Here is a 26,115-nt window from a genome sequence, read left to right as displayed (position 1 = left end):
GATGATACTGTCTGGATAGTGTCTCGGTACTTGGCCAGGATAGTAAACGTTATGATCCTTCGTAGTATGTGCAGGTTGGCAGAACAGGATTAGCCATGATGAATGATGATTACCAAGCTTTCCCCAGTTTAACATGCCATTTTTCAAAGTATCGGGTTATTCCAGGTTCAGAAGCTTCAAGCGCACGACCTCATGCGAAAATTTCAAGAATAAGGCCTTCATATTCGAAACTGACCTCTTACATGGACAGCTCATAAGCCCAAGATATCAAGACCGATCATCCTCCAGGTTTCTGCAGATACAAGGGGTTTTTAACTCTTGGCGCCACCCAAAGAGTCCCACTCAAACGACGTCAAATAAATCTTTATCAGAACTCAACCCACGTACCCTAAACCTTGACCACTTTCAATGTCAAACATGCATTTTCAACCAGTCGAGCAAATGATTGACGAGGCATATACTGCTCGCCCTCAGGACGAATCTCAAGCTGATACTGCAGCCACCAATGATGCTCTAGACGACGTTTTTGGCTCGGGACCTTCATCTCCCACTGAATTTCGCCATGACGATGAGTCAGCAACATCACACCCCTCAGATATTCGCCGTTTGCAAACAGAGCACACAACTGCTGGATACCGCGAGGGTATTACCGTTTCAAAAGAAAGCAGTCTTCAAGCTGGATTTGACGAGGGATTCAGTCTTGGCGCAAGCGTTGGCATGAGAGCAGGTCAAACTCTGGGCTTGCTCGAAGGCATCAACGAAGCGGTCCGTGGTCTTAACGAAGCAGATTCTTCCAAGATCGCCGAACTCCTGAAACAAGCACGCGAAGAACTCAGTACACAAGGCTTGTTCACGCCTGAGTATTGGTCCGAAGATGGTAACTGGAAATATGAAGTCACTCCAGCTATGGGGGCCGAAGATGTTGTGTTCTCAGATGTGGCTGATGCGCATCCACTTGTGAGGAAATGGACGAAGATTGTGGATGAGCAAGTCGCTATGTGGAAGATAGATAGGAGCATCTTGGATGATGAGACTGGGGTTAGGTTGGAGAGGAATGAACCACTTGGCTCCGGGGCTGCACTGACGGCAAAGAAGCCGTTAGATTGGTGAACACGGGAGAATCACTAACACTGCAACGGAGGAATACGGAGGGATAAGTGCGCACGGAAAAGATTGAGGTATGTTAGCTGTCTTGTTTACGGTTCGCTTGCTAACCATGCTAGACCAAAAGATTCTGCCAACACCTGAAGCATGGCATGTGGGATTTGCATGAGTTGTCAAAGGGCTAACTTGTATTTATTGCCATGAGATGTGCCCAAGCGCAGCTCCATTGAAGAGATTCTCATGGCCCACGGCATATTTACCAAACCTCACCTATTGGCATTGGCCTCTGTTGATATGGTGCAAGTCATCGTGCCGAAAGTTCAGGATCCGCTCATTCTACTGTAATGATAGTGGGCACAAGGCAACTGACTAGAAATACGTCTGGCCATGTATCAATTGAGCTATCTATCTCGGTGATATTGAAGCATTATCACACAGGGCAGAGTCCCACCACGACTCCAGGAATCTGAGACTCGAAATATTCTCTTATTCCGATTCTCAATAGCGCATTTATCCACGCAACAAAGTGACCAGTCTTGTTGGTGAATCAAGCATCGTGTTACTCCGTGTAACCTGGTGCTTGAGTTGGCGTTGTTGCCCATATTTGCTGACACACCGACAGTTCAACAGCCCATGCGAGGTGTCTCAGGCGCAACACGTCGACAATACCAGGCCCCCGGTAGGTAGCAAGCATCGTAATGCCCTTCCTCGGTTGATAAGTATGTGCAATGCATTGTGATCCTTGTGGCTTGTACTGTATCATACCCCTCCTGACACCGCTTCTCTAGTGCTGCGTTCTCAAGGTATCGAAGGACCTATTGCTTGAAGGGGCGGCGATAACGGCTACTTCGATTTGCTGTCATGCAAAGTAGTGATTGTATCTCGCTGAGTGCATATCGATCCCACTCCCGAAGCAGATCACCTTTGATCCGAGAATACCGTATCATGCAGATCCCTCTTCGTACTTGAAGCCTTGGTGAAGGGGAGCTCGGTGCGTCACACCAAAATCTAGTTGATGGCCAAGATGACTTGTCGTTGACCGCGGATCTCAACCATTGACATATGCCTGAAGGGTTTTGGCCACATCTTCGATTCGCTCATACTTTCCGTAGAGCTCCTTCGTTGTCTCCCAATCACGGCCGTCTCTGCCAAACATCATAAGTTTGACAACCCTTCCGTCATTATCCATGACAACTCTGCCACTTCGATCATCAGCCCAAGAGAATCGAATCTGTTTGGCCTCGATATCAGCTATTCCAACCTCGACAATGTCATCAGGCAGAACCGTATCGTCCATCCTATCGTGCAATCCGAGGCTTCGACGCAGGTCCGCAGAGACACCAAGTCGGTTGTGATAACGCACGATTTCTCTTCGAAGCGCTCTGACGAAACGATCGAGGTTCTGCTGGGGAGACTTGTCGCTCTCCGGCCGTGGTGCCGGAAGATAACGGGCTGCCAAGCCGGTTATGGGTATCGCAGAGGGCAGAGTATTTCGGTGGATGCGCAGGTATTTGGAATTGAAGTATGGTCTGTTGAGCATGACATAGTAAGGGAGCAGGAACTGGCTCTTCGACATGACTTCGAAGCGCAAGCCAAGGACATGCCCTCCGTCAACTGCGTTGGGATCAGGGTCTTGGACCTTAAAAGCAGTGACAGAGCTGCCTATGCGATAAAGACATTGCTGGTTATATGCTTTCTGTTTGTCGGCTTCGCTCAGTAGTTTCGTACGGGATGGAATATTCCGAGATGATAGAGAATTCTTAGATGGGACGAGAAAAGCTTGTGTCGAGGGCGCAGCAAGAATTGTTGATGTTTCGATTTTGAGCGACTTGCGCAAAGCAGCGGCTATTGAATGCATTAGATCATGTTTTGATGCGCCATTGTGTACAACGACTAGCCTTGTTCTTTAAGCGCTATAATCTCTTGATCAAGGAGTTCGCTATTGGTTGGAGAAGTTGGTTCGGATGACATGTTTGTCCAGTGTATATGGGATGAAGAGATGGTGAGTAAGGTTGCTGATGATGTTGTTTTGTTACAGTCTGTTTACAAACAATTGGTTCCCTGGCTACCATTGGTTGAAGCTGTGACTGGGGGGACGATAAGATAAGAGTCATCAAGTTTCCAAATTTTGACTAGCATCGAATGGAATGACCATGTGATCTCTAATAACCTTCAAAGCGCAGGCCAAAGTGAGTTATATTCATGAAAGTTTTAAATATTTGTTTAGCAAATTATCCAGTCTCCGTGTAATGACACCATTGCTACTGCACCTTTGATAGCATTTCTGTCAACCAATGTCTTGGTCTCCATCTGTAAGTCATCCTCCAGTGACAGATCGGACTTGTTCTTATTGGATGTGACCCCGGAACATCATCAGCAGCCAACCCCTGACGCGCTTCCTCTTCTGGAAAGATGCGAGTTCCGAAGAGTCCTTGGCTTTTGGGGTTTGGGTCTGCTAGGTTCACGCAGCGGTTTGTGAGCGTGGCACCTTGTTGGGTTCAGGATCAGTTTAGGTATTTCAACGGTTTGGATACTTTTTTCTTAGAGGGCTACGAATATTCCGACCGTCATCGTTACGTCCAATTGAGATATCTCCTACGTAGTCGATATCTGTCGCCACTGAAGCTTTTCAAAAAGGCCAGGTAGAATAATCATCCTTACCTATCCCCATTCAAGATCCTAGATCCATCTTCAGGAAACAGTCCAATCATATTTCACCATTAAAGGCCACGGTAGCGGGAGCCTGCTGGGTTCCCTTTTTTTTCATCCGCCAAACCGTATCCGAAACGCAGGCCAGTAGTGACCTTCTATATCTGAGGCCCGCTTCAGATTTACTGGTACCTACCTAGCTCAGTACTCCAGGAACTGACAAATACAAGTCTTCCATTTCTTCTTCATTCCTTCAACTACATTCTCTCACTCACTCAAACATTATTCTTCACTTCTCTTCGAATTCTACTTCTTGGCTTTACACAACTTACAACCCCTATCCTTGAAATTCTCCATACTATACGTCACGACAAGACATCTCGAACCCACCCGCATCTGACTTTGACGCTTTTGACGCCTCGTCGCATTCGTTCAACCCCCCTCTACATCCTTCCACGGTACTACCACTCCTTTATACTGTACGCGCCGTAGTCTTGACTCTCCGTTACTCTTGGCCCCTATGACCGCCAGGGCTCGACGACCTCAAAACAAACCCGCCCGGCCGCCCCTGACGATCAAGACAGAAGCAGAGGATGCGAATGGAAAGGGTCACCTCAACGGCAACGGCAAAATGAGCAGCGGAGTAGAGATGCGCCGCAAGGCGGCCAACCCAGACGTCGATAACGTTGCTGCCAACTTCATCAAGAGCGAGTCCTTTTCCCTCGACGATCCGATTCCAAAGACCCCTTCTCTTAACAACCACGGTTTCTTCGATCTTCCTCGACAAGACCAGAGGAACTTTCTCCTCTTGGTGCTTCTATACTTCTTGCAGGGCATCCCCATGGGCTTGGCCACAGGCTCTGTGCCTTTTTTGCTGAAGAACCATATGTCGTACAGTGAAATTGGTATCTTCAGTCTTGCTTCATACCCTTACTCTCTGAAGCTCTTCTGGAGTCCTTTCGTGGACGCTGTTTGGAGTCCCAAGATTGGTCGGCGCAAGACATGGATCGTCCCGATTCAGTTTCTCTCCGGCTTCGGCATGCTCTGGTTGGGATCTCATGTGGAAGACATGATGGCCTCCGCCGGTAAGCCTGGCGGCATGACAGCGTTCTCGTTTATGCTTTGGTGGTTCTTTCTCGTCCTCATGTGCGCCACCCAAGATATCGCTGTGGACGGCTGGGCGCTCACTCTCCTGACGCCTGGAAACGTATCATACGCTTCAACTGCGCAGACTGTTGGTCTCACTGCTGGCCACTTTATGTCATACACTGTTTTCCTCGCCTTCAATGCTGCTGATTTTGCCAACAAGTGGTTCAGGGCAGTTCCTTCAGATGATGGTCTTCTCTCACTAGGGGGATATCTCAAGTTCTGGGGTTGGTCATACATCATTGTCACCGTTGGACTCGGCCTTTTGAAGAAGGAGGACAAGTCGCAGAACGAAGATGGTGTCTGGGATGTCTACCGCATCATGTGGGGTATTCTCAAGCTCAAGAACGTCCAGACCATCATCATTGTTCATCTGATTGCCAAGATTGGCTTCCAGGCTAACGACGGCGTTACAAACTTGAAGCTCCTCGACAAGGGCTTTGGCAAGGACAACATGGCGCTGACGGTTCTCATCGACTTCCCATTCGAGATTGGTCTGGGCTACTATGCCGGAATGTGGTCGCAAAAGTATACACCGATGCGCCTTTGGTGCTGGGGATTTGTGGGCAGACTTGTTGCTGCTCTCTCCGCCCAATTCGTTGTCGCTATTTTCCCTGATGAAGGAGTTACATCATGGTATCTGTTGGTGGTTATCGCTGAACACCTTTTCTCAACATTCACAAACACAATCATGTTTGTCGCTGTCTCTGCTTTCCATGCCCGAGTGTCTGACCCCGTCATTGGCGGCACTTACATGACTCTCCTTGCAACGTAAGTAACACCGGACTCATATGTCGCGGCTACGAAGCTAACAATTTGTAGTGTCTGCAATCTGGGCGGCACATTCCCTAGGTATTTCGTACTCCGGCTCGTTGACAGCTTCACTGTGGCTACGTGCGAGCCTGGCAAGTCAGATGCCACGACAATCAAGGGCACACTTATCAAAGATGCATTCTCATGCGCTGTACAGTCCGAGAAGGAGAGATGTGAGGCTGGTGGCGGAACCTGCCACATGATCCACGACGGATACTATACAGTGAACATATTATGTGTCCTGTTTGGTGCTGCAACTTTCTTCTGGTACATCAAGCCAAAGGTGTTGCATCTCCAGAGTCTACCTCTGCGGGCATGGAGATTAGCACCGGGAAACGAGAACAAGCGATAGATCAAGAGGAGGAAGAAATCTAATGTTAATTTGGCAACATGTACAAGTAGTAAATTGGGAAGCATGCGCTGCAGCGCTTGATACCCGTGGACATATCAGCACAATGTACTTAGATGCTTGCTCATTCACAAGATAGTAGCCCTGATCGGTCAAGTCAAATACACTTTGTTAGTTGTTACCTTGCAGTTCTAATGGGTTAGATCCGCCTATATTAATGGAGAGCTTCAAATGCCGATAAGCCCCAATACATACCAAACGCCACGCAATTTCGATGTATTATGCCCATTTTGCTATGCACATACCTGCCCAACCCAACTCCAAATTCTAAACTCATGATCCCCTGCTCGCTATGTACGTGACCAGTTGCGGAAGAGCAAAAGCACGATGCAAGCATACGAAAAGATAACGAAAATAAATAACACAAACAAGACACTGAAGCACAAACAGTCGAGACATGTACCACCCCATGTCTCCCTGGTGTCTTCCTCGAATGGCCTGTGCTCCTCTGCAGCCGAATAACCGTACCGGTCATTCAAGTACGAACTGCGTCTGTAGGGATGTCGAGCTATAGGTTGCAGCGTATCAAATGGCCTTACGGCATCAACATTTGGTGATCTGGGAGTGGGTGGGAGAAGGGGAATGCGCTCTGTCGGGCGCATATATAGAACGGAACTGTCGCTGTCTGATGAAGACACTGAACTGGACTGAGACGATGATGAGCTGCTTCCATAGGGAGGTTCTTCAAATGGATTTGACATTCCAATGTCTAGCGTTCTAGGAAAGCTTTTTCGAACTCGAGCCGGAGTATGATATTTTGAAGTCGGTGATGAGCTACCCTCAGACGGCAGTATTCCACAGCTTGAAGATAAAAGTGCCCTAGATTCCCGAGAAGGAGGTTCAAGGATATTAACCGAAGGACGCTCAATCTTTGGGACAGGACGCAGGCGAGCCCTCTGTTGTAGGAACTCTTCTCCCCGAGGCTGCTCGCTGTTTCCTATCAGAGCGCCGAACTCTACGTTAATCTCTGCTTGTATCTCTGCAGTGGTAGGACCCGGAGGTGATACAAAAATAACAGGGCTTACGAAGTCGTCGAAGTTGGAGTCTGAACCGAGATCAATGGGCTCAGGCCTGTTGTTGCGAGGACGCTGCGAGAAGAGTAGGGCACGGTATGGCCGGGTGCCTGAACGTAGGGGAAGAGGCTCGTGGTAGTGCTCGCGACCACTGGGATGACTCATACTGGCGATGGAAATACTGAATAGTTTTGAGAGAGTATAGAGAAGAAGTTTTTGGAGGCTTGTTGGAATTCAGATAGGCGTGATAGAGGCAGTGGTCGTGAATGGGAGGCCCACAAGCAAACAAAAACTTCACCCCTGTTGTAGAAGTTGTTGGTGTGAATGAAGCACCAAGATACTTTAGGTTGGCGGGCTGAAGATTCTTATACAACCCCGGTTTCGTGAAGAATGGGAACAGCGGGAGTGTGAGCGGGAGGGTCTTTGAACAAAGGATCTGAACATGAAGAGGGTGTGGTGAATTTGCTTCTTGTTCAATAGATGGGCTACTGCTCTTTGAGGATTAAGTTAAAGGATCAGACATGTCCTAGGAACATGAAACTAGTTCAGCTGTGAAGATGATTTATGCATGAACGTATGGTAGAAATATTGATGTGGTTGATGTTCTTTGATGCAGGGTCGGGTTCACCTGGACAAGTCAGGATGCTAAACTGATGATCATATCCGAGGTCATGAGTCTTTGCCCAGCCCGAAACACTCAAAATTCACTTTCATAGGTTTATGTAGGATTGCAAGGCTAATTCTCACTCTTTGGCTATATAACGCCATAACCTTTCCTACACTTCCTACACTTCCCCCTTTCCTACCACATGTTGCCTAGAAGGACTTTAACCCAACCCAAATTCCTTAAAAAATGAGTGAAGGGTTGATTCGCCAGTCTCCAAAGTCCACCAAGCCAAGCACTCCCAGAAAGTCTAAGTTTACAGAAGTCTTGACGAGTCCATTCCGTCTGAACTTCTCAACCATCCCCTCTCCCAACACCCTCCGAAACCATCACCTTTAGCTTCTAACAAGCCTGATTCCAAATGAACTCTAGACTTAGCTCTTGGGGAGGCACTCCTAGTGCGTCGGGATCTCGTCCTAGTTTGAAGACTGGGAGTATACCTCACAGAATCCATCGATTCGAGAATCGAGAGTTCACGAGTTATGTTTGGCTCCCCTGAGAACTCTAGACTGCCTGATATATCCAAGCCTTGCTCAGCTGATGCTGGTTATTTTAGTCCAGATCTTAGACACCCAGGAGAACAATCACTCCAGCCGGCGCAGAGCTCTGAGCGAAATATGGAAACCCAGGAAGCAGTAAGCCAAAGCCTCAGACAGCTAGTCGAATCGAGGATTACCAGTTCAGCGGGTATGTTCGGTGGCCCTGAAGGCCTACAACTGCTCAGTGTTAGAGAGTTTCGCTCACAGATCGCAGGCTACTTTTCTCGAGACTTCAACGTCCCAGGACCGCAGTTCCCAGAGAAGCCTCATGATCAGTGTGAAAAGATGGACGATGTCAAAGCTCGATATGAAGATCTTTGGATTTAAACCCAGTTGTTTTGGGATCTTATGCTTCGAATACAGCCGAACAGTGTCACTTCTGATGTTGAAGTTCTGAGACCTGCAGTTGACCTCGTGCTTGATGTCGTTGTTGATCGCATGCTTCCCCAGCTTCGACCAGAGTATCACCCAGTTCTCGCAGAAAGCCATCTACAAGCACTCAGTCGCCGTCTTCGTGCTCTGGAACTTCGTCTTCAAACCGATATGGGGACGTGTGGCAAGTTACCCAAGATGCTATGCGGGTGTATAATTCCCATAAAGCGCCCCAACAACAAGGACAAGCTCTGGACACGTCACTTGACTATCAGAAAAGACGAAAAGGGACGCTCTGAGGATCAAGGATTCAAATTTCGAGATTTGGCTGGTCTTCTCCGCCTTGTCAACTTTTCTCTCGCATGTCTACAATGAATTCGAACCTCAACTGAGCCTAGCAAGTCCAGCAGCAGACTGCGGAATTATCCACATAGCTATTGCTCTCATGGACGATGAGATCAAGAGGTTTATCCCCAAGAAGGACTATAACACTGCTGATGAGCTTAAAGCTGAGTGGATTTATGCCCTTTGTCATGGGAACTTTCGCTCCTCTATCGTCCTTGCAGTCATGGGTATCGTCAGTGATGCTGTGGCTTTTAGCAAGAAAGATGGGACTCAAATACATCGGGAGGAATGCGACCTCTGGGCTCCCGAAACGGTACCTGAACCACTCACCACGGCTGCGTGCCTCAGAAAATTGACAACGTTCAGGCTGATCCGAACCGGGGAGTGAGTCCTCTACACCCTTCATACTGGAAACGGAACTCTACGAGTTCGGAGAATACTTCTCTGAGTCAGGACTGTAAAGGTTGAGAGAATTGAATGGCTGTTTTGTGTAATAAGAAACACGGTAGTTGCTGAGGTATGCTTTCCTTGATCAGGTCTAGACATGTATAGGATTGGTGTTTAAGGGGCTTGCCCTTTGGTGCCTGGATAGAACAAATTGACATGAAATTGGGCTTCAAATGTAAACGATTAGGAAATGAATGACAACAAAGACATTGACAACGCCTCCCAATATTCTGCCGCGACCCCATCATGATACCTGTCATAACTCCCATATAGTCGAAGCATCACGCTCAATGCCATATCCCGGACAACGCCTTCCTATTCCCATCTGTGATCCCATCATTACTCATAGTCGAAACATATCGCTCAACTTCTTGTCCCAGTTACCTTCATCGCACAGTTTTCTCATTACATCGGACAAAGCATCGCAGTGCCCTTCGACTTCCTTGTCGTTCATTTGCGCCGTGTCCCAAGAAGCAATAAAATACAGGTTGATTGAATCGATCATAAACGCGTTCCAGAAAAATCCACTATCCAACGTGTTAGTTGTAGGTCCACATTTAGAAAGGCTTGGGCTCACCAGTCAGGCCAGTCATAGCGAGCAATGGGCTCGAGAGAAGTGAAATGGGATTGAGGTCCTTTTGCAAGACTCATGGCTAGGGAAACATCCCAGACGAAAGACTGTCTGAATGATGCATCGACTGCAGCTGGCCCCTCGTCACTGAGGTTTTGAACAACCTTGTTCCAGGGAACATGTTCGTGTTCTTTTGTCTCTTCACTCTCAGCCAACATGCGCTGGAGGAACTCGAGCACAGTCTCGCTACGGGCGACTTCAGTCATGTTCAGCACCCACTGAACGGTAGGGCCGTCAATACTCATTGCTGGCGGAAGAAGCTTGTCCATCCACGTGGGAATGAAAGGCCAAGAGCGTGCGCTCTCCCAGACATTGAGCAGTGCATGGGATGAACCAGTCTGGAGAACATTGAACAGTACTATGGCACTTTTGGTGAACAGTGACGGATGAATGTTGTGCTCATCCTGTAGTTTTGTGAGACCCGACAATGCAAGGGCTCGACCAGAACGTGGGTATTGGAGCTCGTGTGCGCGAGAATCCCATTTGCCATTCCAGACTTTATCACGAACCTGGCGACGCTCTTTTGCAAGTGGCGAGCCTTCGTCGTTTGCAATCAACAGGCCAGAGGCCTTCTGAGGTGGCCACAAGGCGCCGTTGAAGCGAGAGATGCCGCGAAGTTTGCGTGTATGGAATACGATGTTCTTTCGCGCAGGCTCGCTGTCTTCATACTGCGTGAAAAGGTCGGAGAATAATCGAAATGGGGTCAAGGCTGGGATATCGGTGTTGATGTCTTGAATCCAGTGGTCGAGCTCGTGGTACCATTGAGTAATCGAAAGCGCATCAATAACAGAGTGATTGAACGTGAAACTCAGAAACAGCTGACCATCTGACATGGTTCTTACAACATCAGTTTGAAACATAAAAGGCGACGAATGAGCCTGTGAAGAATCATCTCTGAAGATGTTCCACGCATCATCCTCAGAGTCAACCTCGACCTCGTGAACAAGCTGATCAACTAGTGCAGGACTGGTTACAAGAACAGCGTGGAACGGAACACGATTCGAGGCAGGGAACACAATAGTCCTGAGCATCGGTCTCGAGTCCAGCGCCTTTTGAAGAGCGCGCAGAATCTGATGCTGCGCAACGTTGCAGACGCGAAACACCATGCGGTTGTGGTAGGACTGCGGTCGTGACCCAATCGCCGTCCGATGGAGCGAGTGTCTTATCGGTAGCACGTCTTCGATGTCGAAAGGGGAGAAGCCTGCACGTACTACCGCTCGTTTGGCAAAAAAGAACGTGTCCTTCTCTTCGGCAGGGGTACTTGTAAACCCAGAGCTGGAGGTGTAGGTTCGAGCTTGTTGTTTGGACGAGGGCGGATTATACTTGGGGACTTCTGGGGTAATGACAAGGCGAGCTTGTTGTAGCTTTCGAGACAATAGAAGATGCGCTTGCTTCTCGATAGTATCGTTCTCGATGAAGTCTTGCAGGTAGAGTCTTTGGCCACAGATACGAAGAACATGATCACAGTAACGCAGCAAAGTAATGCTGTCGGCGAGATACTTGAAACTCTCCGTTACCGAGGGCCGAGTACCAGTTAGTTGCTCACAGATGCCAAGCAACTTGTCGACGAAGGGTGGTGGCGAAGCTCCGTTGCTGAGTTGAGTCTTGGTTGCGCTGTTCGCTTGTCGATGCTCCAACACTCGCGCCTTGAGCTGTTGTTTCTTGACTTTGCCGAGAGTTGTCAATGGAAGCCTCTCTAGTTGGAGCTCTTGTAGTGTGTAAACGCTGTCGAGGGCATAGCGTTGGTCGGCTTTCCTTGCCTTTTCCATGACTTGCGCTTTAGTCATGTCTTCGGGTAAAACGACGATAGCAACGGGGACTTGACCAGCCAGATCGTCCGGCACTCCGATGACTTGAACCTGTTGGAGAGTTAGTTACAGGGAATGCATGGATTTATGTTCAACCTACCTGCAAGCCATCGAGTTGCTGGAGTTCCCGCTCGATGTTGATAGGGTAAATGTTCTCTCCGCCACGAATAATCAAATCCTTGTATCGGCCAAGGATATACACGACGCCCTTTTCGTCGATCCTGGCTTGGTCTCCAGTGGCTAACCAGTTGCCCGTTTCATCAGTGTACATGGACCCATCAGCACCCCTGTTGAAATATTTCGTAATGACAGATGTCCCGCCAATGTGCAATTCTCCGATCTCCGATCGAGGTAGTATTTCCCGTGTTTCGGGCCGGCAGATCCTCACTGCCGCCCCTGGAAGAACCTTGCCAACACCAGGATGCCAGCCGTCTACCAGATCAGGGTCATATCGCTGCCAGGTGATGATGGGAGCGCCCTCACTCATGCCAAAGACTTGAATGGCCATCTGGGCACCCAAGCCTTCGCGACATAGTCGAATGTCTTCAGCGCCGATGGACGTACCGCCGATGGTGACAATACGAAGATCGAGTTGATCTGCACTGGGAAAGCCGGGATGTGTCATGAGGGCTTTGACGAGGGTGGGTGTGGCTGACATGATGGAACACTGCTCTTGCACAAGGGCCTTGAGAGTGGCATCCACGTTGAAAGACTTGGAGGGAAACACAGCAGTGCCACTCCAGCGCCATGCGCGAAGAGCGTTGTTGATGGCGAAGACGTGCGAGACGGGCGTGTGGATAAGCCATCTCAACGGTCCCATGGCGTTGACTTCGGGGTCAAAGTCGCAGCACTGGGAGATGAGATTGCGGTTCGTGTGCCAACATCCTTTGGGGTCGCCCGTTGTTCCGCTTGTGAAGATGATTAGGGCTGGGTCTTCGTCTTGGTTGTAGTCAACACTATCTGTGATCGTGTGTGCCGAGTCTAGTTGCTCTGTAGGCTTCAGAAGATCAGACAGCTTGAGCCAGCTATCGAGGTCGCTCCCTGCACACAGTATACATATACTGGGCTGTGAAATCTGGGCGTCAGAAAGGTCGAGAGCCTTTGCGCCGTCTGCATCTTGTGCCACCAACACCTGTGGCTTGACGGATAGTATCGTCTTCTTTGCATCTAGAGGAACGGTTGCATCAAGAGGCACAAAAGCCATGCGAATCTTGGCCGCTGCCCAGAAGAAGAGACCCCATTCAGCACAGTTGCCAAGAACGACGGCTAGTCGCATACCCTCTCGACAACCCAACTTTTCCAGGGATTCGGCGAGTCGTTCTGCCTTGTCTTTCAGCTGCGAATAGCTCCATCTTAGATATGGCTCGTTAGTGCCACTGGGTGCTTGGTGTTGGTCGTTTGACAGGTGATTGTGTGGTTGCCAAAGCGAGACAATAGCATCTGCGTCTGGGCTCGAATGGGAAGCACCTTGGAAAAGATCCCAAAGCGTAAGATGCAAGTCGAGAATAGGATGACCAAATACTTCAGAAATAGCAGAGTCGTTGTTTGGGGCGTCGATCGAGTTACCATCGTGTGAGACAATTGGCTCCATAGTGTGGGTGGGCCACGAGGTGAAGTGTAGGTAAGGTAGTATAGGTAGTGTAGTATGGTGTTTAGGTAAAGAAAAAGCAAAGAGTGTGAAGGGGAGGGAAGGGGAAGAGAAGGCAGGAGGAAAAAGAGGCTGAATCAAAAAACGAATATTGAACACGCATGTAAGTGGTACAGAGACCAACCAAAGATGATCAGCATAAAGCAAAGGGCCATGAAGGGAATATTGCAGGGTTAAATACGATCCCTAGAACTTGCCTGCTGGAATCCAAAAAGCAGGCGGACCTCAGAGTGTACAGCATCTACCTATTTTGACACTAACGACCAACACTACTCACTAGGCACCACCAACACTGCACTACAATACTGGCTTGACTCGTTAACCATGTAAGATCATTTGGAAAGAGTTCAATGCAACCTCAACATACAACAAACCACAGCAGAAAATAGAAGGATCCGACAGCTTGGTCCGCCCGAACCCGGCTGACACTGTACACGTCGGAGAGAGCTCATAACAGTAGCACAGATGGCGCTCCCGGTCCAATCACTATCTCGGGTCTACAGCCACTCGCCCTGTGAGCCAACGACGGAACCGCATGTATTATCGTCTGGGAGCACGACATCAGCTCTCCCGGGGTCTTGCTTCTGGTCTGCTTCTGGTCTTGCTGCTGGTGTTGTCTTGTCCATGACCTTTCAGGTTGCAGGATCTTTGAGCACGGGGCGTGGGTGTGTGCGTGCTTCGACAAGTACGAACTCAGACATTATATCTGAGACAATAGCACTAATGCGGACGTTTGAGAAACAGGATGTTCGCCGTAATCTGCCGTAAGGCGGTTCTGCCTTGTTGTCAGCCGGAACATCAATTCTTCATGTTTCCAATCGTTTCAATCTGATATTGACATATCACGAATCCTGACTCTTATCAGACCCAAATCCTGGGGCCCAATTCCTCCATGTTATTTTCCACCTGTATGCGCCCATACCCTTGTGAACCTTCAGTACTGACAAGTGACCTTTAAAGCCTCACTCTTTTCAGGGGAGACCCTTGGAAGAAAACGGTCAACCTCCGAGTGTCCCGTCCCGAGCCGCCTTCGCCTCGCCTAAAAAGATATTTATGACAATGACATACAGTAGTTAAACACGATGGCATCTCCACAAGACAGACTAAAACATTGCGGGTTACTAGCGGCAGCCAAGACAAGATTCAGTCCTCAAACTAAGACATTGATGGGCGAGACATATCAAGACAGAGGATATTACTATTCTGTAACCTCGACTAGTTTCTTCTGTGTGGTCTCTGGTGGTGTGATCCATCTCTTTAACAAGGTAGACATAGAATTAGGCAGGTCTTTATGTCCCAAAAGCCTCAATCTGCATATCAGCATGGATAGTATATACTGTGCCGAGGTATTCGGGCCTAAATCTTCAAGTGTATCTTGACATGGTACAACTTCTGCAAAGCTCCTGTAAATTGTCAATGTCTCATGGCGAGATACATTACGCTGTCTCGCTCTGTGCCGCATCTGAAATCTTGCCTTGCCTAAGTGTGTTCATGCTTAGTGCTCATGCTCATGCACCGCTGTCAGTTCCCGGGTTCCTCTTATACCCCTGACCAAGATAGAACCCGTCATCATTCGTGTCACCAGTGGCGCTGACCTCTCAGGACGGAGAATGCAATATTCTCAGCTGATGATATCAACCGACCAAGGAATTACCAGCACAGCCGGTATGTGGGTTGCTCTCCTGATACAAGCCTGAGTATCCTATCCCCCTTCGATCTACGCCAGGTCCCGATGCTACTTGGAGGATAATGATAGAAAGATAGAGATCCATGATTCGATTTTCTTGCTTTCCGTCGCACTGCAGGTGGTATTGTTAGTGACAGCGACAGCAGACAGCACACGTCTGTATGTTGTGGGGGCAGCGTATACTAGGGATCCTATTCTAAGCCTTGTTCTAAATAGACGGCTTGATTGGAGAGCCAACAGCTCCAATAAACGCTCTCAGAGAGTACATCGTCGTAATGAACAGGCTCCAGGGTTGCTACGAGCTCTGTTTTTAGAATAATGGGATTATATCGTGGCGCCTGGAACTGCACGACGAGGAGCAGCCCAACCAAAACAGTACAATACAATACAATACAATACAATACAATGCTCGGGATGCAATCCGCATGGTCAGCTTCAATAAATGGGGGCGTACGCATTGTATGTCCCTTTTACTTCTTGTGCTCTAGATCTGGGACATTGATCCAAAAGCTCCGGGATAATTTGAGGGCTTTTACTAGGTTCTTTTGCTGTACTTTTACCTCTCGGATCCCCCTTTGGACGTGGCTGCCCAAGCCTCCTTCCACTTCTATCAATCCGACTAGCATTCCCCTGAGACTGTCAACTTCAGCCTCTTTCATCATGTTCAGTCTATTATTGATCAAGTTTCTAGAGCAGCATTTGCTTGCCACTATCGTTCTTCTCTTTCTTCCTGTTCCTCTTCGTATACTTGAGACATATCTTCGAAGATGGAGACTTGCACAAGCTCAAGGCTGTAAAGAAGCTACAAGCAAGGTGGCCGTGAAAGATCCCATTATTGGTTTCGATTTCCTCTATAAGGTCTTCTTTGAGAAATCCCCTGAACGATATCTCGACAGTACCTGGCAAGCCTTCAAGGAGATGGGTACTACTTACATCGAGAAGAGGTGGTCTTGGCAATGCGTCTACACTTGCGATCCACGAAACATCAAACAAATACTTGCCACTGCATATCATGACTTTGAGCTTCCCGAATTTCGAACTTCAGTCATTGGTCATATCTTTGGCCAAGGCATCTTCGTTTTATCAGGCCATCCTTGGAAGCATGCCCGGGCTTTACTGAGACAAAGTTTCAGGAAAGACAATCCCGCTCCCTTTCTAGACACTCTCGAACGAAACTTCCAATCTTTCCTCCAGCATGTCCCTACCGATGGCTCTGAAGTTGATCTCCAGCCTCTTTTCCTGGCTCTTACCATGGATGTCTCTACGGAATTCATCATGGGACACTCGACCAATTTGCTTATCCAAAATGCAGATCACACTCGGGAACAGCAGTTTGTCGATGACTACATGGTTTGCTCCGAAGAGATCATCCAACAAATGCAGCTTGGTCCACTCCACTCCCTCAAATTCAACTTTGCAGCTAAGAGGGCGAAAAAGAGGGTGTACGAGTATCTCGATGCTTTCATTCAAGAGTCCCTGAATAAGTCCGAGGATGGCCCAGGCAGCAGTTTCCTGGCAGAGATGATGGATGTAGTAGATGACAGAACGGGGCTCAGTCATCATATCCTACACATCCTTCTTGCAAGTCGGGACACTACATCATGTCTTCTCGGTAATCTATTCTTCTTCCTGGCCAAGAAGCCTGAGATCTATGCAAAGCTCCGAGACGAGGTTCTAAGTGTTGCTGGTCAAGAGCCCCCTACTGCAAGCCAACTCAAAGACATGACCTACCTAAAATGGTGCGTCAACGAATGTAAGCCCACCCTTCCGCATTTCAGCCCTAAACCGTTTCTCACATCCCAATAGCGTTGAGGCTGCATCCTGTCATCCCCACCAACGCCCGCGTCGCAGTGCGAGACACCACCATCCCCCGGGGCGGCGGCATCGACGGAAAGTCACCGCTCTTCGTCTCCAAAGGAACAGCCATGTTCTACAACGTATACGCCATGCATCGTAACGAAGATGTTTTCGGGCCCAAGGCCGAAGAGTTTGCCCCTGATAGGTGGAAGGATCTGAGACCTGGCTGGGGATATTTGCCCTTCAACGGCGGTGCTCGCGCGTGTATTGGTCGTAAGTCTTGGGAGAATATGGGTTGTACAATGCTAACGTGGGATTATAGAACAGTACGCTCTTCTGGAAACGCATTACGTGGTCGCGAGGATGGCGCAGGCTTATAGTGAACTCCAGTCGAGGGATGATGAGGAGTGGATGGAGTTGTATGCTCTAGCGTTGTGTTCGAAGAACGGCTGCCGAGTGGCAGCCAAGAGGTAAAAATGGTGTTTATGTTTCTGTTTTATTTGTATGTGTTTGATGAATTTTGGGCGAATGTCTGGCAGATAATGGGGGCTGGTTCAGGTTGCTATTGCTATGATGGCGTTATAATATGGTATGAGAACTAAGTAACGGGTCAATGCACTGGCGTAAACGATACGAGATATCAGAGGGGAGTAAATGTTTTATTCTATAGGGGATATCTTTATGGAAATGAGCCTTTCACAAATAAATCCAAAGCTTTTGACTATCTAGATATGGGACCTGGTAGACCCAGCGTCAAACTTCATATAGTATTACTCACCACCTTATCATTCATCTATGATGCCTCTGTCAGCTGCACACGGAGACTGAGTGTTGGCCATTGGAGAGCATTCATAGATGAATTGTTCGGACTTTTGGCCTCGAATAATCCAGAAACACATTCAGCTTGACCAAACCTCGCCATCCTAAAGCAATAAGACAGGACGGATAAGACTCTCCTCGTCTCTTACCTGAAGGACGGTTGCAAAATCTTCCATCCTATCACCCCGTTTCCTTCAATACTCAATCTCCGGCGCAAACATATCATCCCAACAAATCCAATAACCTTAATCTTCATATTAAACCCTCGTGCCATCACCAGCGGGTACCGGAAGCCATTCGACGTCTGCCCATCTGCACAACAATGTGACCGCCCGAAACTACAAAGGCGTGCCCCCAACAAAGAAACACCTGGCACAGTTGTTTCAGCCCATCTCTCCGGGGCACATGTTCTCCGAAAGCCGTCAGTCAGGGGCAATCAAGGTGGGGACTGTGCGACATACTCGGTCGAGGGGAGTGTACAACCACGAGCTGACCGTGGTTACTAAGCCCCGGAGTTCCGAAAAATAGACGTCTTGCAATGGGTGGGGTTTTGATAGGCCTTGTTGGGGCTGAGAAAAGCATTGGGTGCTTATCGACTGCAAAAGGTGCTGTCAAGGGAGTAAGGGGCTGGTAGACATGAACGTCACTTGTCAGTACAAACAGTTTCAAAGGAATCATGTTCTTTTGGAAGCGTACGCCAATACAATGGCAGACTTGTAAATCATAGATCATAGCGCCGTAGATAATCGTCCAGTGCTCAGTCTGCTGAGCCCCATACCAAACATACTCCTGGATCCTAAGCCGCCCCTGTTGGCGTCCACCTTTGTATACCCAGTTGAAGAAGCACAATGAACGCCAGACCCAAATCGTGGAAAACGTCAAAGATGTGTTAAATATCGGAGAACGAGGGCTTCCAGTGGCTTTCCAAACCCCTTGCTGATCAGGGCTTCGAGTTCTTACCTAACCGTGCTGTTGACGAATGCCCCGTCTTCAGACAATCAAAAAGTCCATATGTAGATCCCTCAACGTCTGCACCCAGCTCGTCATCGGCATTCCCTCAGCCTGAACGCTCCATAACATCTGCAGGGCATCTCTCGCTGCATACAAGAACCCCCAAGGTGACTCAAGCATAAGCTTCTTGATCTGAACAGTAACCCAGTCCTTCATCTCTGGTGTCCTGGCACACGCACCAAACACAAACGTAACCCATGTCGTAGCCTTGAAGTTCGTATCGTCGTCGGGAATAATGCTCAGCACTTGATGTAGTTCGGCAAATATCGTGTCTGCGAGATCTTCACCGACCCAAGCTCCCACGGCGGGTATCGCATGGAGGATGTAGAGACAGATGGCGAGGCGATGGGATGTTGCGACTCGAAAACGACTTAACACTGGGTCTTGTTCGGTGGAGGGGATGGTGCTGAGGTCGATATCTTGCGCCCACGGTATAACGTCGAAATTCCTAGCACGGTCTAGTAATGCTGCTCCAGCGGCAGTGACCATGTCAGCCGAGACCACGTCGTCCGGTTTTGTGTTGGAAAGTCGAGCTGCTATTAGCATAATTTCGAGGAGTTCCGGTGGGCAGCAGTAGTAGCTGTTCGTTGTTTTGCCGAGTATCTGTAGCGCTTGACATGATTCAAAATATGAGTGTGATCCCGAATCTGTTGGTCGAAACGTTGACTCCAGAATGTAATATCTGGCAAATGTTAGCAATAGGAGGTGGCGACAGGTATAAAGATCACGCACATGAAGCAGTCAGATACGATGTAGTCCCTCAAGCTCTCATCCACATCAGAAACAGGCCCGAGCAACTTCATGATCTTCCCAGCGCCATCAAAGTGAGCCTTCCAGTTATGTTTACCAGACTCTATCAGCTCTACATTGATCAGGAACAGAATCGCCGCCAGGACAATGTCACCCCCAATAGACTCAATACTCTGCAGCGCAGACGGCAACATGCGTAATACCTGATGCTTAGCCTCGAGAGCATCCATGAGCAGATTTCTCGGGCCAAGACCTCTTTCTAGCGAGTCCGAGGACAGCCACGGGCGAGAGCGGTTGTACATGTGCGTTGCCGAGGCGGCGATGATGACCTGACGTAGCAGAGGGTGGGCCTGAGTAAATTTGAGTAGGTTTCGAAAGGGGTTGTCGGGCACGTCGTAGGCTACAAAATCTCGACTGAGCCGCGCATCAACTGGTTATGCTTGTCAGCCATGTCTCTTGTTTCTCTAACCAATGAAGTCTTGGGAAGCTTACAATAAGCGAGATACTGTCTGTGGTTGCTCGTAATGTCTTGGTACAGAGGATCGACGAGCACCCACGGAGTCGATGTTTCCGATGCCAGGGGATGGTTCTGGTTGTGGATGGTGGCACAGACGAGTTGTGTATCACCACTCGCTAGGGGGGTCGCAGCATCATCTTCATCATCGTTCTCATCGTCAACGTTGTTAACGATGTCATTGAACAGGTCTATTTCCGATCCAGACTCGGCTTCTGACGTTTCTGTAACTTCCTCGACTTGAGAAAGGCTCGGAGCAATAAAGGCGGGTGAAGATGAAGGAACGGATGGCGAAGCGACGGATGAGGCGGAGGAAGAAGATGCAGGTGAGTTTGAAGAGAGGGAAGAAACAGAAGATAACGACGCTCTTGAGCGGGCAGTAGAAGGACGTGCCGGGGAGTACAAGGCAGCGCTGGACTGCTGACCAGCCAGTCTTCCCCTTGAAGCAACAGCACCCGTCCACTGAAAGATCTGAGAATAGCCCAGGCACTCAACGCCTTTTGCGTCGCACTTTGCGCAGTGGGGGAGTTGACGATCACAGCGAAGTCTTCGACGTCGACAGTTATGACAAGGCTTGTCGGCAACAGGTCCAGAAGGTACTTTTTTCCCCTTCTTTTTACTTCCTGGAGCCATGGGGTACTCCGCGTATATACGTAGGGAAAAAGAAAGTCAGTCAGTCAACAGTGCAGGTAGGAATGAAAGGCCAGGACAAGGGTTCAGCCGATCAACGTATAAGAGTGAGGCAGACTTCCGCTTCTGGGAGTGCGGCGTAGAAGCAAGAGCCACAATTACAGATCGAGATTAAATCGAATGATGATTGCAGGCAATTGCGTTCTGTAGTAGGCAATATTTGGAAAGAATATCTTATTGTACAGTCTAAGTTTCTAGTTGTTGCTGAACGATCCTCGCGTCTCACCTGTGGCCGGACCCGGGCGGGGATTGGGGACTAGACCGGATATGGCAGTTATTTTGCAACTTTTCGACCATCTCCCCAACTCGTCAGACACCATCTTTGACACTACCGCATGCCGGTAGTCTCATAAGATCTAGAATACTACCTGATAATCTAGAAAAACAGATAAGAAAAGATCTAGTCATGGCCTGATAGGGCGGAAGTTGCCTTTTTCAATGGATCGTTCCGACTGCTCGGAAATAACTGCCGCTTGATGACCAACTGCAACGAACCAGTGACAGAGACTATTTATTCCCGGATAACCTCACGTAAAAGTTTCATTGGATTTTGCCTGTTGAGTCATTCGGTTCGGCGAACTTGCAATGAAAACAGGTTACGCAGGCTCTCGCGGTAAAGGGGTATACAGTTGCCCGATAACAACTGCTGAAATCCTTTCCTCTATTCTGACAATGACCAAAGGTTCGTTTTCACACGTAAGTTGATGCCATGTCGAGAGGGGACGGAACTGGATCAAATGTAACGTTGGAGTGAAAACTCGCGCTTTTCGACATACCCCTATTCCGATGCGCAGCTCGGTGCTTGGCAATTCTCGTTCGATTTTTTCGGTCTTGTAGTGTCATCTCAATGGTATCAACGACTAGTGTGTAGGGCTTGGGGATTAAAGGATGCTTGGTTCACTCGGTTCGTCGTGTGCGGCTTTCGAATCTCTTCTGTGTCTCGGATCATACGACGGGGGAAGTTTTGCGAGGTTAGGTGGCTCCTGAACATGATGCTGGGCTATTAGCAGAGAAGAAGGTAAGAAGGGCATCATTGAGTTGCACACGAGTATCGCCTCCATCGTCAGGTTTCGAAAGGAACGAGCCGAGACGAACACATCTTTTGGGGCTGTTCACAATTTCCCAAAGAATTTCAACTGTGTTCACCAATAGTGAAAATGGTTGTTCGTCATATCGTGATTTGAACAAGTAGCTGCGTTGTTGTGCCGTTCAGTCCGAAAATATTGTGCAGTGTCAATGCAATGGGCCAGAATTATTTTCCCGCGCAATGATGCAGCATAGGTAGACACTCGCCAATACCAAAGCAACCATCCTTCCAAAATTATTGCCCCTCCAAACCTGTAATATGCCAACACCAAAATACACAGTCCAGTCAATTTTAAAGGCCCAGCACGACTGGGCGTCAACAACTGAGGGTAGTGCCCTTTCATGTTCTCCCCACGCTACCACTACAGAGTACGTCACAGCAAACCTCGCAGTCCCAGTTGACGCTCATTTTGGTAATCACATAGTGCTTTACATTGCAGTGGTGGCAAGAACTAAGTGCAAGCACCGCTGTCTATTGCGAGGCCAGGAACTCTGTAACCGCTCGACCACTCCCCGCCCAGGACCTGCCCGAAATCCAGTAGGTCAATAGCCTCAGACCCGACTGTAAGAGCACAAGAACGAACCGAAGACCCTCCGTACCTTCTATTGCGTCAAGGACTAACTGGCGCCCATGAGACATGGCACCTGACCCCTGAAATATCCCACAAAGTCATGCTGATCAAGGTAGCAGCGCTCCAAACGAATTGAGACAGCTTCTTGCTCTCCATCAGCAAACCCGAAGCGTCAAGACACGCTACTATCTTCCCTTCCGCGACTATAAACCCCCTCCCCCCCTTGTTTTCCTCAACGCCCCTTTTTCATCATCGTCTTCCTCTCGCATGAGCATCACGAAGCATGAAGCCCTTCAGCATCTCCGATCAGCTTGTGGTTCAGATTTCAGCCTCATGAAGTGGTTCAAGCTATTCAAAGCAGTTCCCCCTGGTTCCGTATTCATACGATCGAAGTACGCAGGAGATCCGACCCTCCAGCCAATCTCCAGACGATGCTACTCAGTTCTCCTCGAATTGCAGCCTCAGCCAACAAGAATTCACGCAAACAAAGCTCCTCAAATGTTTTGTGTCGTCTGAACTCAAATTGAGCTCTCAATGGTAAGACTCACTGATCCTGAGTCTGTCCGCCAAGTCCAGCTGGCTGTAGCTGTGATACCAGGGAGCTGGCGGAACCATTTCTTGGCTCTGTAACTTCCATGAGCCAAAGTAAACGCAAAAATCATGCATTGTGACCGCCATCGTGGTAGCGTCGGCCAGGATCTTCTAGCTGTAGTCCCCCCAACCAAAACGCCGGCACCAAGATCCCAGGACTCCGAGCACATATGATCGACTTGAAGGTTGGCCTAGACCTTGACAGCTAAGACTTCTAGATGCCATTGAAGTTTGCCGCCAGCAAAGCTAACGATAGGAATGACTACAGGAAGTGACCAGACGTACTAGCCTTGCTTTCCGCCGCTAACGCTCAAGTTTGACTACGGTACCGCCCTTCGACCGCACTCCCACCCAATTGCCCTTGAAAACACACCCTTTCTTGGATATAGAGAGCTATACCATCTCGAAATTCCGAGTTGTTGTCATTGACGTTGAGCTTGCTACTTGTCCCTCATCACTCATCGTCCCGTAAGCGCTGCCCACGAACTCCTGAATTCACGAACCGCGGCGAGCGGGCCTACAAAGCCTCGAGGCAAGCTTGAGACGTCTTATATACTCAAGTCGACTCAAGATTCTCCAGTTGCTGCCCAAGCGCTCGGCCGCCACCTGCAAAGTTGCTGTAAGTATGCACCAGAGCCCCTGAAGCACCCAACTTCGGCGGTCATACTGGGAGTTGCAGGACGCAAGACCAGCGCTCCATACAACCATCAGTCTAGTCAGTATCTTTCAAACAGCATACATGTGCTCGACCGCTACCCCCTTGAAAGGCCGCTCCAGTTCCTTGGATCTCCAACCCATGGTTAGCTATCTGGCAAACCCTGAATGACCGCAGATCTACCAGCGTCTCAACTCGATCGTGTCCACCAGTGGTTGCGTGTAGATTCACCAGGTTCATCAAGCAAGACCTTTCAAAGACACCCCAGAAGCTACAGAACCCTGACTAACCAAGCGACAGGGCCCAAGACAAACTCGGGCCACAGGCACCCCAAACCGACCTTGCTCCACGATTGCCACCCAAATGCTCGTAAACCAATACGTCTTTAAGCTCCAAGATCTACTCCTAATAATAGCCTCGAGGCTGGTCGAGTCACAGGACGTCAAGCTCGAAACCCTAATCGACCTAGTCAACTTAAACTTTACGAACTGTTGCACGGGGCTGCCAAAACAACGAATCACCACGACGCGAGTCTCCCAATCTGGCATGAACAACAATAGAAGCTTATGCTACCGTTGCGAAACCTTATCGTTCTTGGAAACACCATAACATCGATATACTTCGCACTTACAACACGGAAGGGGCTTACAAGACAAAATCGCCACGACGGTGGAAACCATTGGTTATGAGGGACAAGGAAGGTTCAGTACGTGATAACTTTGATCTTCAAGCTGCATGCGCTTAGTTTGAGAGTCAATATGTTTGCATCCTGTGGAAAGTCTATAGATGACACTCCTGACTCACTGATGAGCATGTCTTGCGTACCACCACTGGCCAAGTCTTCAGTCTCTGCATTAATTGAGCTTTGATGAGGACTGCGATCGCGATTCTTGAGTTATCCACCGTAGCACTATGAGTCACATCAGGAGGTACAGAGGCCGGCACACTACAGCAAAGTGTCTTTGTTGCCAGCATGGAATACCAGCGAACAGAAGCACTACGCTGTCACAGCCATCATGATCAAGTAGAAGCAGAACAGTCACAAACAAGTAGGCACTTCAAGTGAATAAATGCGATGTTCTGTGTATTAACATCGATGCCCTTCATTGCATTTCTCATGTCCTGATGAATATTCCGTAAATCGTAATTCGTAATGGGTAGTCGTACCAGTGCCGTAGCAACCAAAACTACTGGTAACGTTGTTTCCCCTGAGATAAAACCACAAATAAACATATAGCAACTCCAAAATAACCATTAATGTGCGATCCCGTACCGATCCCTTCATGTCATTAAAATCCATGGGTCTATCATAAAACGCCTATGGTATACAGTACGAAGTCCATCGACGTACTCCCTGATCGATATGCTCCAAAATGTTCATTCTCAACAGATCTCTGCGAGTGGGGTCCCTGGAAGGAATAAGCATGAAAAGAGAGGCAACAGACACGATGAGACTTACTCCAAGCTGGATATCTTCCAGCGAACAAATTTTCTAGTGGGCTCTAGGCCATAGATAAACTGGCGTCTGTGTCGATATCTTCAAGCAGAAGAGAGCCCTTAGGCAAGGGTTGGTCCCCAATGGGGTTCGTTTCCATTAGAAACGAATAGGGCCTCGGCGCTGTAGCGCTTGAGTTTCTCGAGACCATCCTCCATCTGGCGGCCACGTTGGGCCACCTTGAATGCGAACCACTTCTCTCGGAGGTCCATATTGTACCGGAGGGCGATTGCGGCATGCTTGAAAGGCTTGGATATGCCAGCATCCTGTATCGCAGCGTACTCACGCTGCTTCTTCACACGAAGACCCTCCTCTCTGTCAAAATAATACCGTTTGACGATGACGTTCATGGACTCAACGATGTAGGTGGCGGTAGCAATGGTGGATCTGACTTGTCCGTGGTTAAGAATCCTGTCTCTCCCCATGACCCCGAAACGCTCGCGGCTTTCTTTCATTTTAGCAACAATTTCCTCGACATCTCTCTCCATACGAATACGGCTGTTGTATTTTGTCGGTACAATCACAGCCTGTTGGGGATGTTCGAGATCAAAACGAAGATAGTCGTTCGTTTCGAACATCTCCACGGTCAAGGGGTGGCGGTGGCTCATGTACAAGGTACGAACCATCTTGAAGGTAAGAAGATGTAATATATGAAGTAGAAGTGTAGGATAGAAACAAAAGACTCTGTCGAGCAAAGAGATTTGAAAATGATAGGGTTTGGTCTGTTCTTGTGTATGTTTGTTATTGCGTGAGGAGTGAGCAGGTGAGGTGGGAGAAGCAGTGGAAGAAGAAGGGGGAAAAGATGCTGAAGAGGATTCAAGAACTGTGACCTTTATAGACGAAGAATATAGAGTTTAGCA

The 26,115-nt window shown here is 48.8% G+C and overlaps 11 protein-coding genes across 14 annotated transcripts; 5 read left to right on the top strand and 6 right to left on the bottom strand.

The window, feature by feature from the left end:
- Positions 1-417: 417 nt before the first annotated feature.
- FOIG_13077 (uncharacterized protein) lies at positions 418-1,110 on the top strand (the record flags this gene model as incomplete). The annotated part of the gene is made up of 1 exon (XM_031214121.1): positions 418-1,110. The coding sequence occupies one exon, from the start codon at positions 418-420 to the stop codon at positions 1,108-1,110; it is 693 nt and encodes a 230-aa protein (XP_031056269.1).
- Positions 1,111-1,351: 241 nt separating this feature from the next.
- FOIG_13076 (uncharacterized protein) lies at positions 1,352-3,134 on the bottom strand. The gene is made up of 2 exons (XM_031214120.1): positions 3,003-3,134; positions 1,352-2,949 (listed from the first exon to the last, which is right to left on the bottom strand). The coding sequence occupies exons 1-2, from the start codon at positions 3,073-3,075 to the stop codon at positions 2,153-2,155; spliced, it is 870 nt and encodes a 289-aa protein (XP_031056268.1). The 5' UTR covers positions 3,076-3,134; the 3' UTR covers positions 1,352-2,152.
- A 184-nt stretch (positions 3,135-3,318) lies between these two features.
- On the top strand, positions 3,319-6,298 carry FOIG_13075 (uncharacterized protein). 3 transcript variants are annotated; one of them, XM_031214118.1, is made up of 3 exons: positions 3,319-3,416; positions 3,482-5,670; positions 5,722-6,298. In XM_031214118.1, the coding sequence occupies exons 2-3, from the start codon at positions 4,274-4,276 to the stop codon at positions 6,062-6,064; spliced, it is 1,740 nt and encodes a 579-aa protein (XP_031056266.1). In that variant the 5' UTR covers positions 3,319-3,416; positions 3,482-4,273; the 3' UTR covers positions 6,065-6,298. The 3 variants fall into 3 exon arrangements, with proteins under 3 accessions (XP_031056266.1, XP_031056265.1, XP_031056267.1); XM_031214119.1 differs by having other exon boundaries at positions 3,334-3,416; positions 3,485-5,670; XM_031214117.1 differs by having other exon boundaries at positions 3,333-5,670.
- A 113-nt stretch (positions 6,299-6,411) lies between these two features.
- On the bottom strand, positions 6,412-7,299 carry FOIG_13074 (uncharacterized protein; the record flags this gene model as incomplete). The annotated part of the gene is made up of 1 exon (XM_031214116.1): positions 6,412-7,299. The coding sequence occupies one exon, from the start codon at positions 7,297-7,299 to the stop codon at positions 6,412-6,414; it is 888 nt and encodes a 295-aa protein (XP_031056264.1).
- Positions 7,300-8,415: 1,116 nt separating this feature from the next.
- Positions 8,416-9,084, top strand: FOIG_13073 (uncharacterized protein; the record flags this gene model as incomplete). The annotated part of the gene is made up of 2 exons (XM_031214115.1): positions 8,416-8,631; positions 8,701-9,084. The coding sequence occupies 2 exons, from the start codon at positions 8,416-8,418 to the stop codon at positions 9,082-9,084; spliced, it is 600 nt and encodes a 199-aa protein (XP_031056263.1).
- A 70-nt stretch (positions 9,085-9,154) lies between these two features.
- FOIG_13072 (uncharacterized protein) lies at positions 9,155-9,442 on the top strand (the record flags this gene model as incomplete). Its single annotated transcript, XM_031214114.1, has 1 exon — positions 9,155-9,442. One exon carries the CDS (start codon positions 9,155-9,157, stop codon positions 9,440-9,442), a length of 288 nt encoding a protein of 95 aa, XP_031056262.1.
- A 166-nt stretch (positions 9,443-9,608) lies between these two features.
- Positions 9,609-13,531, bottom strand: FOIG_13071 (uncharacterized protein; the record flags this gene model as incomplete). Its single annotated transcript, XM_031214113.1, has 3 exons — positions 9,609-10,028; positions 10,079-11,991; positions 12,041-13,531. 3 exons carry the CDS (start codon positions 13,529-13,531, stop codon positions 9,845-9,847), a joined length of 3,588 nt encoding a protein of 1,195 aa, XP_031056261.1. The 3' UTR covers positions 9,609-9,844.
- Positions 13,532-15,935: 2,404 nt separating this feature from the next.
- FOIG_13070 (uncharacterized protein) lies at positions 15,936-17,546 on the top strand (the record flags this gene model as incomplete). The annotated part of the gene is made up of 3 exons (XM_031214112.1): positions 15,936-17,028; positions 17,082-17,345; positions 17,395-17,546. The coding sequence occupies 3 exons, from the start codon at positions 15,936-15,938 to the stop codon at positions 17,544-17,546; spliced, it is 1,509 nt and encodes a 502-aa protein (XP_031056260.1).
- A 262-nt stretch (positions 17,547-17,808) lies between these two features.
- Positions 17,809-21,041, bottom strand: FOIG_13069 (uncharacterized protein). 2 transcript variants are annotated; one of them, XM_031214111.1, is made up of 4 exons: positions 20,145-21,041; positions 19,635-20,082; positions 18,588-19,584; positions 17,809-18,518 (listed from the first exon to the last, which is right to left on the bottom strand). In XM_031214111.1, exons 1-3 carry the CDS (start codon positions 20,797-20,799, stop codon positions 18,882-18,884), a joined length of 1,806 nt encoding a protein of 601 aa, XP_031056259.1. In that variant the 5' UTR covers positions 20,800-21,041; the 3' UTR covers positions 17,809-18,518; positions 18,588-18,881. The 2 variants fall into 2 exon arrangements, with proteins under 2 accessions (XP_031056259.1, XP_031056258.1); XM_031214110.1 differs by having other exon boundaries at positions 17,809-19,584.
- A 2,559-nt stretch (positions 21,042-23,600) lies between these two features.
- On the bottom strand, positions 23,601-23,903 carry FOIG_13068 (uncharacterized protein; the record flags this gene model as incomplete). Its single annotated transcript, XM_031214109.1, has 2 exons — positions 23,601-23,817; positions 23,845-23,903. 2 exons carry the CDS (start codon positions 23,901-23,903, stop codon positions 23,601-23,603), a joined length of 276 nt encoding a protein of 91 aa, XP_031056257.1.
- Positions 23,904-25,317: 1,414 nt separating this feature from the next.
- Positions 25,318-26,085, bottom strand: FOIG_13067 (uncharacterized protein; the record flags this gene model as incomplete). The annotated part of the gene is made up of 1 exon (XM_031214108.1): positions 25,318-26,085. Exon 1 carries the CDS (start codon positions 25,879-25,881, stop codon positions 25,318-25,320), a length of 564 nt encoding a protein of 187 aa, XP_031056256.1. The 5' UTR covers positions 25,882-26,085.
- Between the last annotated feature and the right edge of the window lie 30 nt (positions 26,086-26,115).

This window comes from Fusarium odoratissimum (assembly GCF_000260195.1).
Source record: "Fusarium odoratissimum NRRL 54006 unplaced genomic scaffold supercont1.30, whole genome shotgun sequence".
In the NCBI taxonomy this organism is placed as follows: domain Eukaryota; kingdom Fungi; phylum Ascomycota; class Sordariomycetes; order Hypocreales; family Nectriaceae; genus Fusarium; species Fusarium odoratissimum.
The sequence above is the reverse complement of the archived record's forward strand: the minus strand, read 5'-3'. Positions and strand labels throughout refer to the sequence as shown.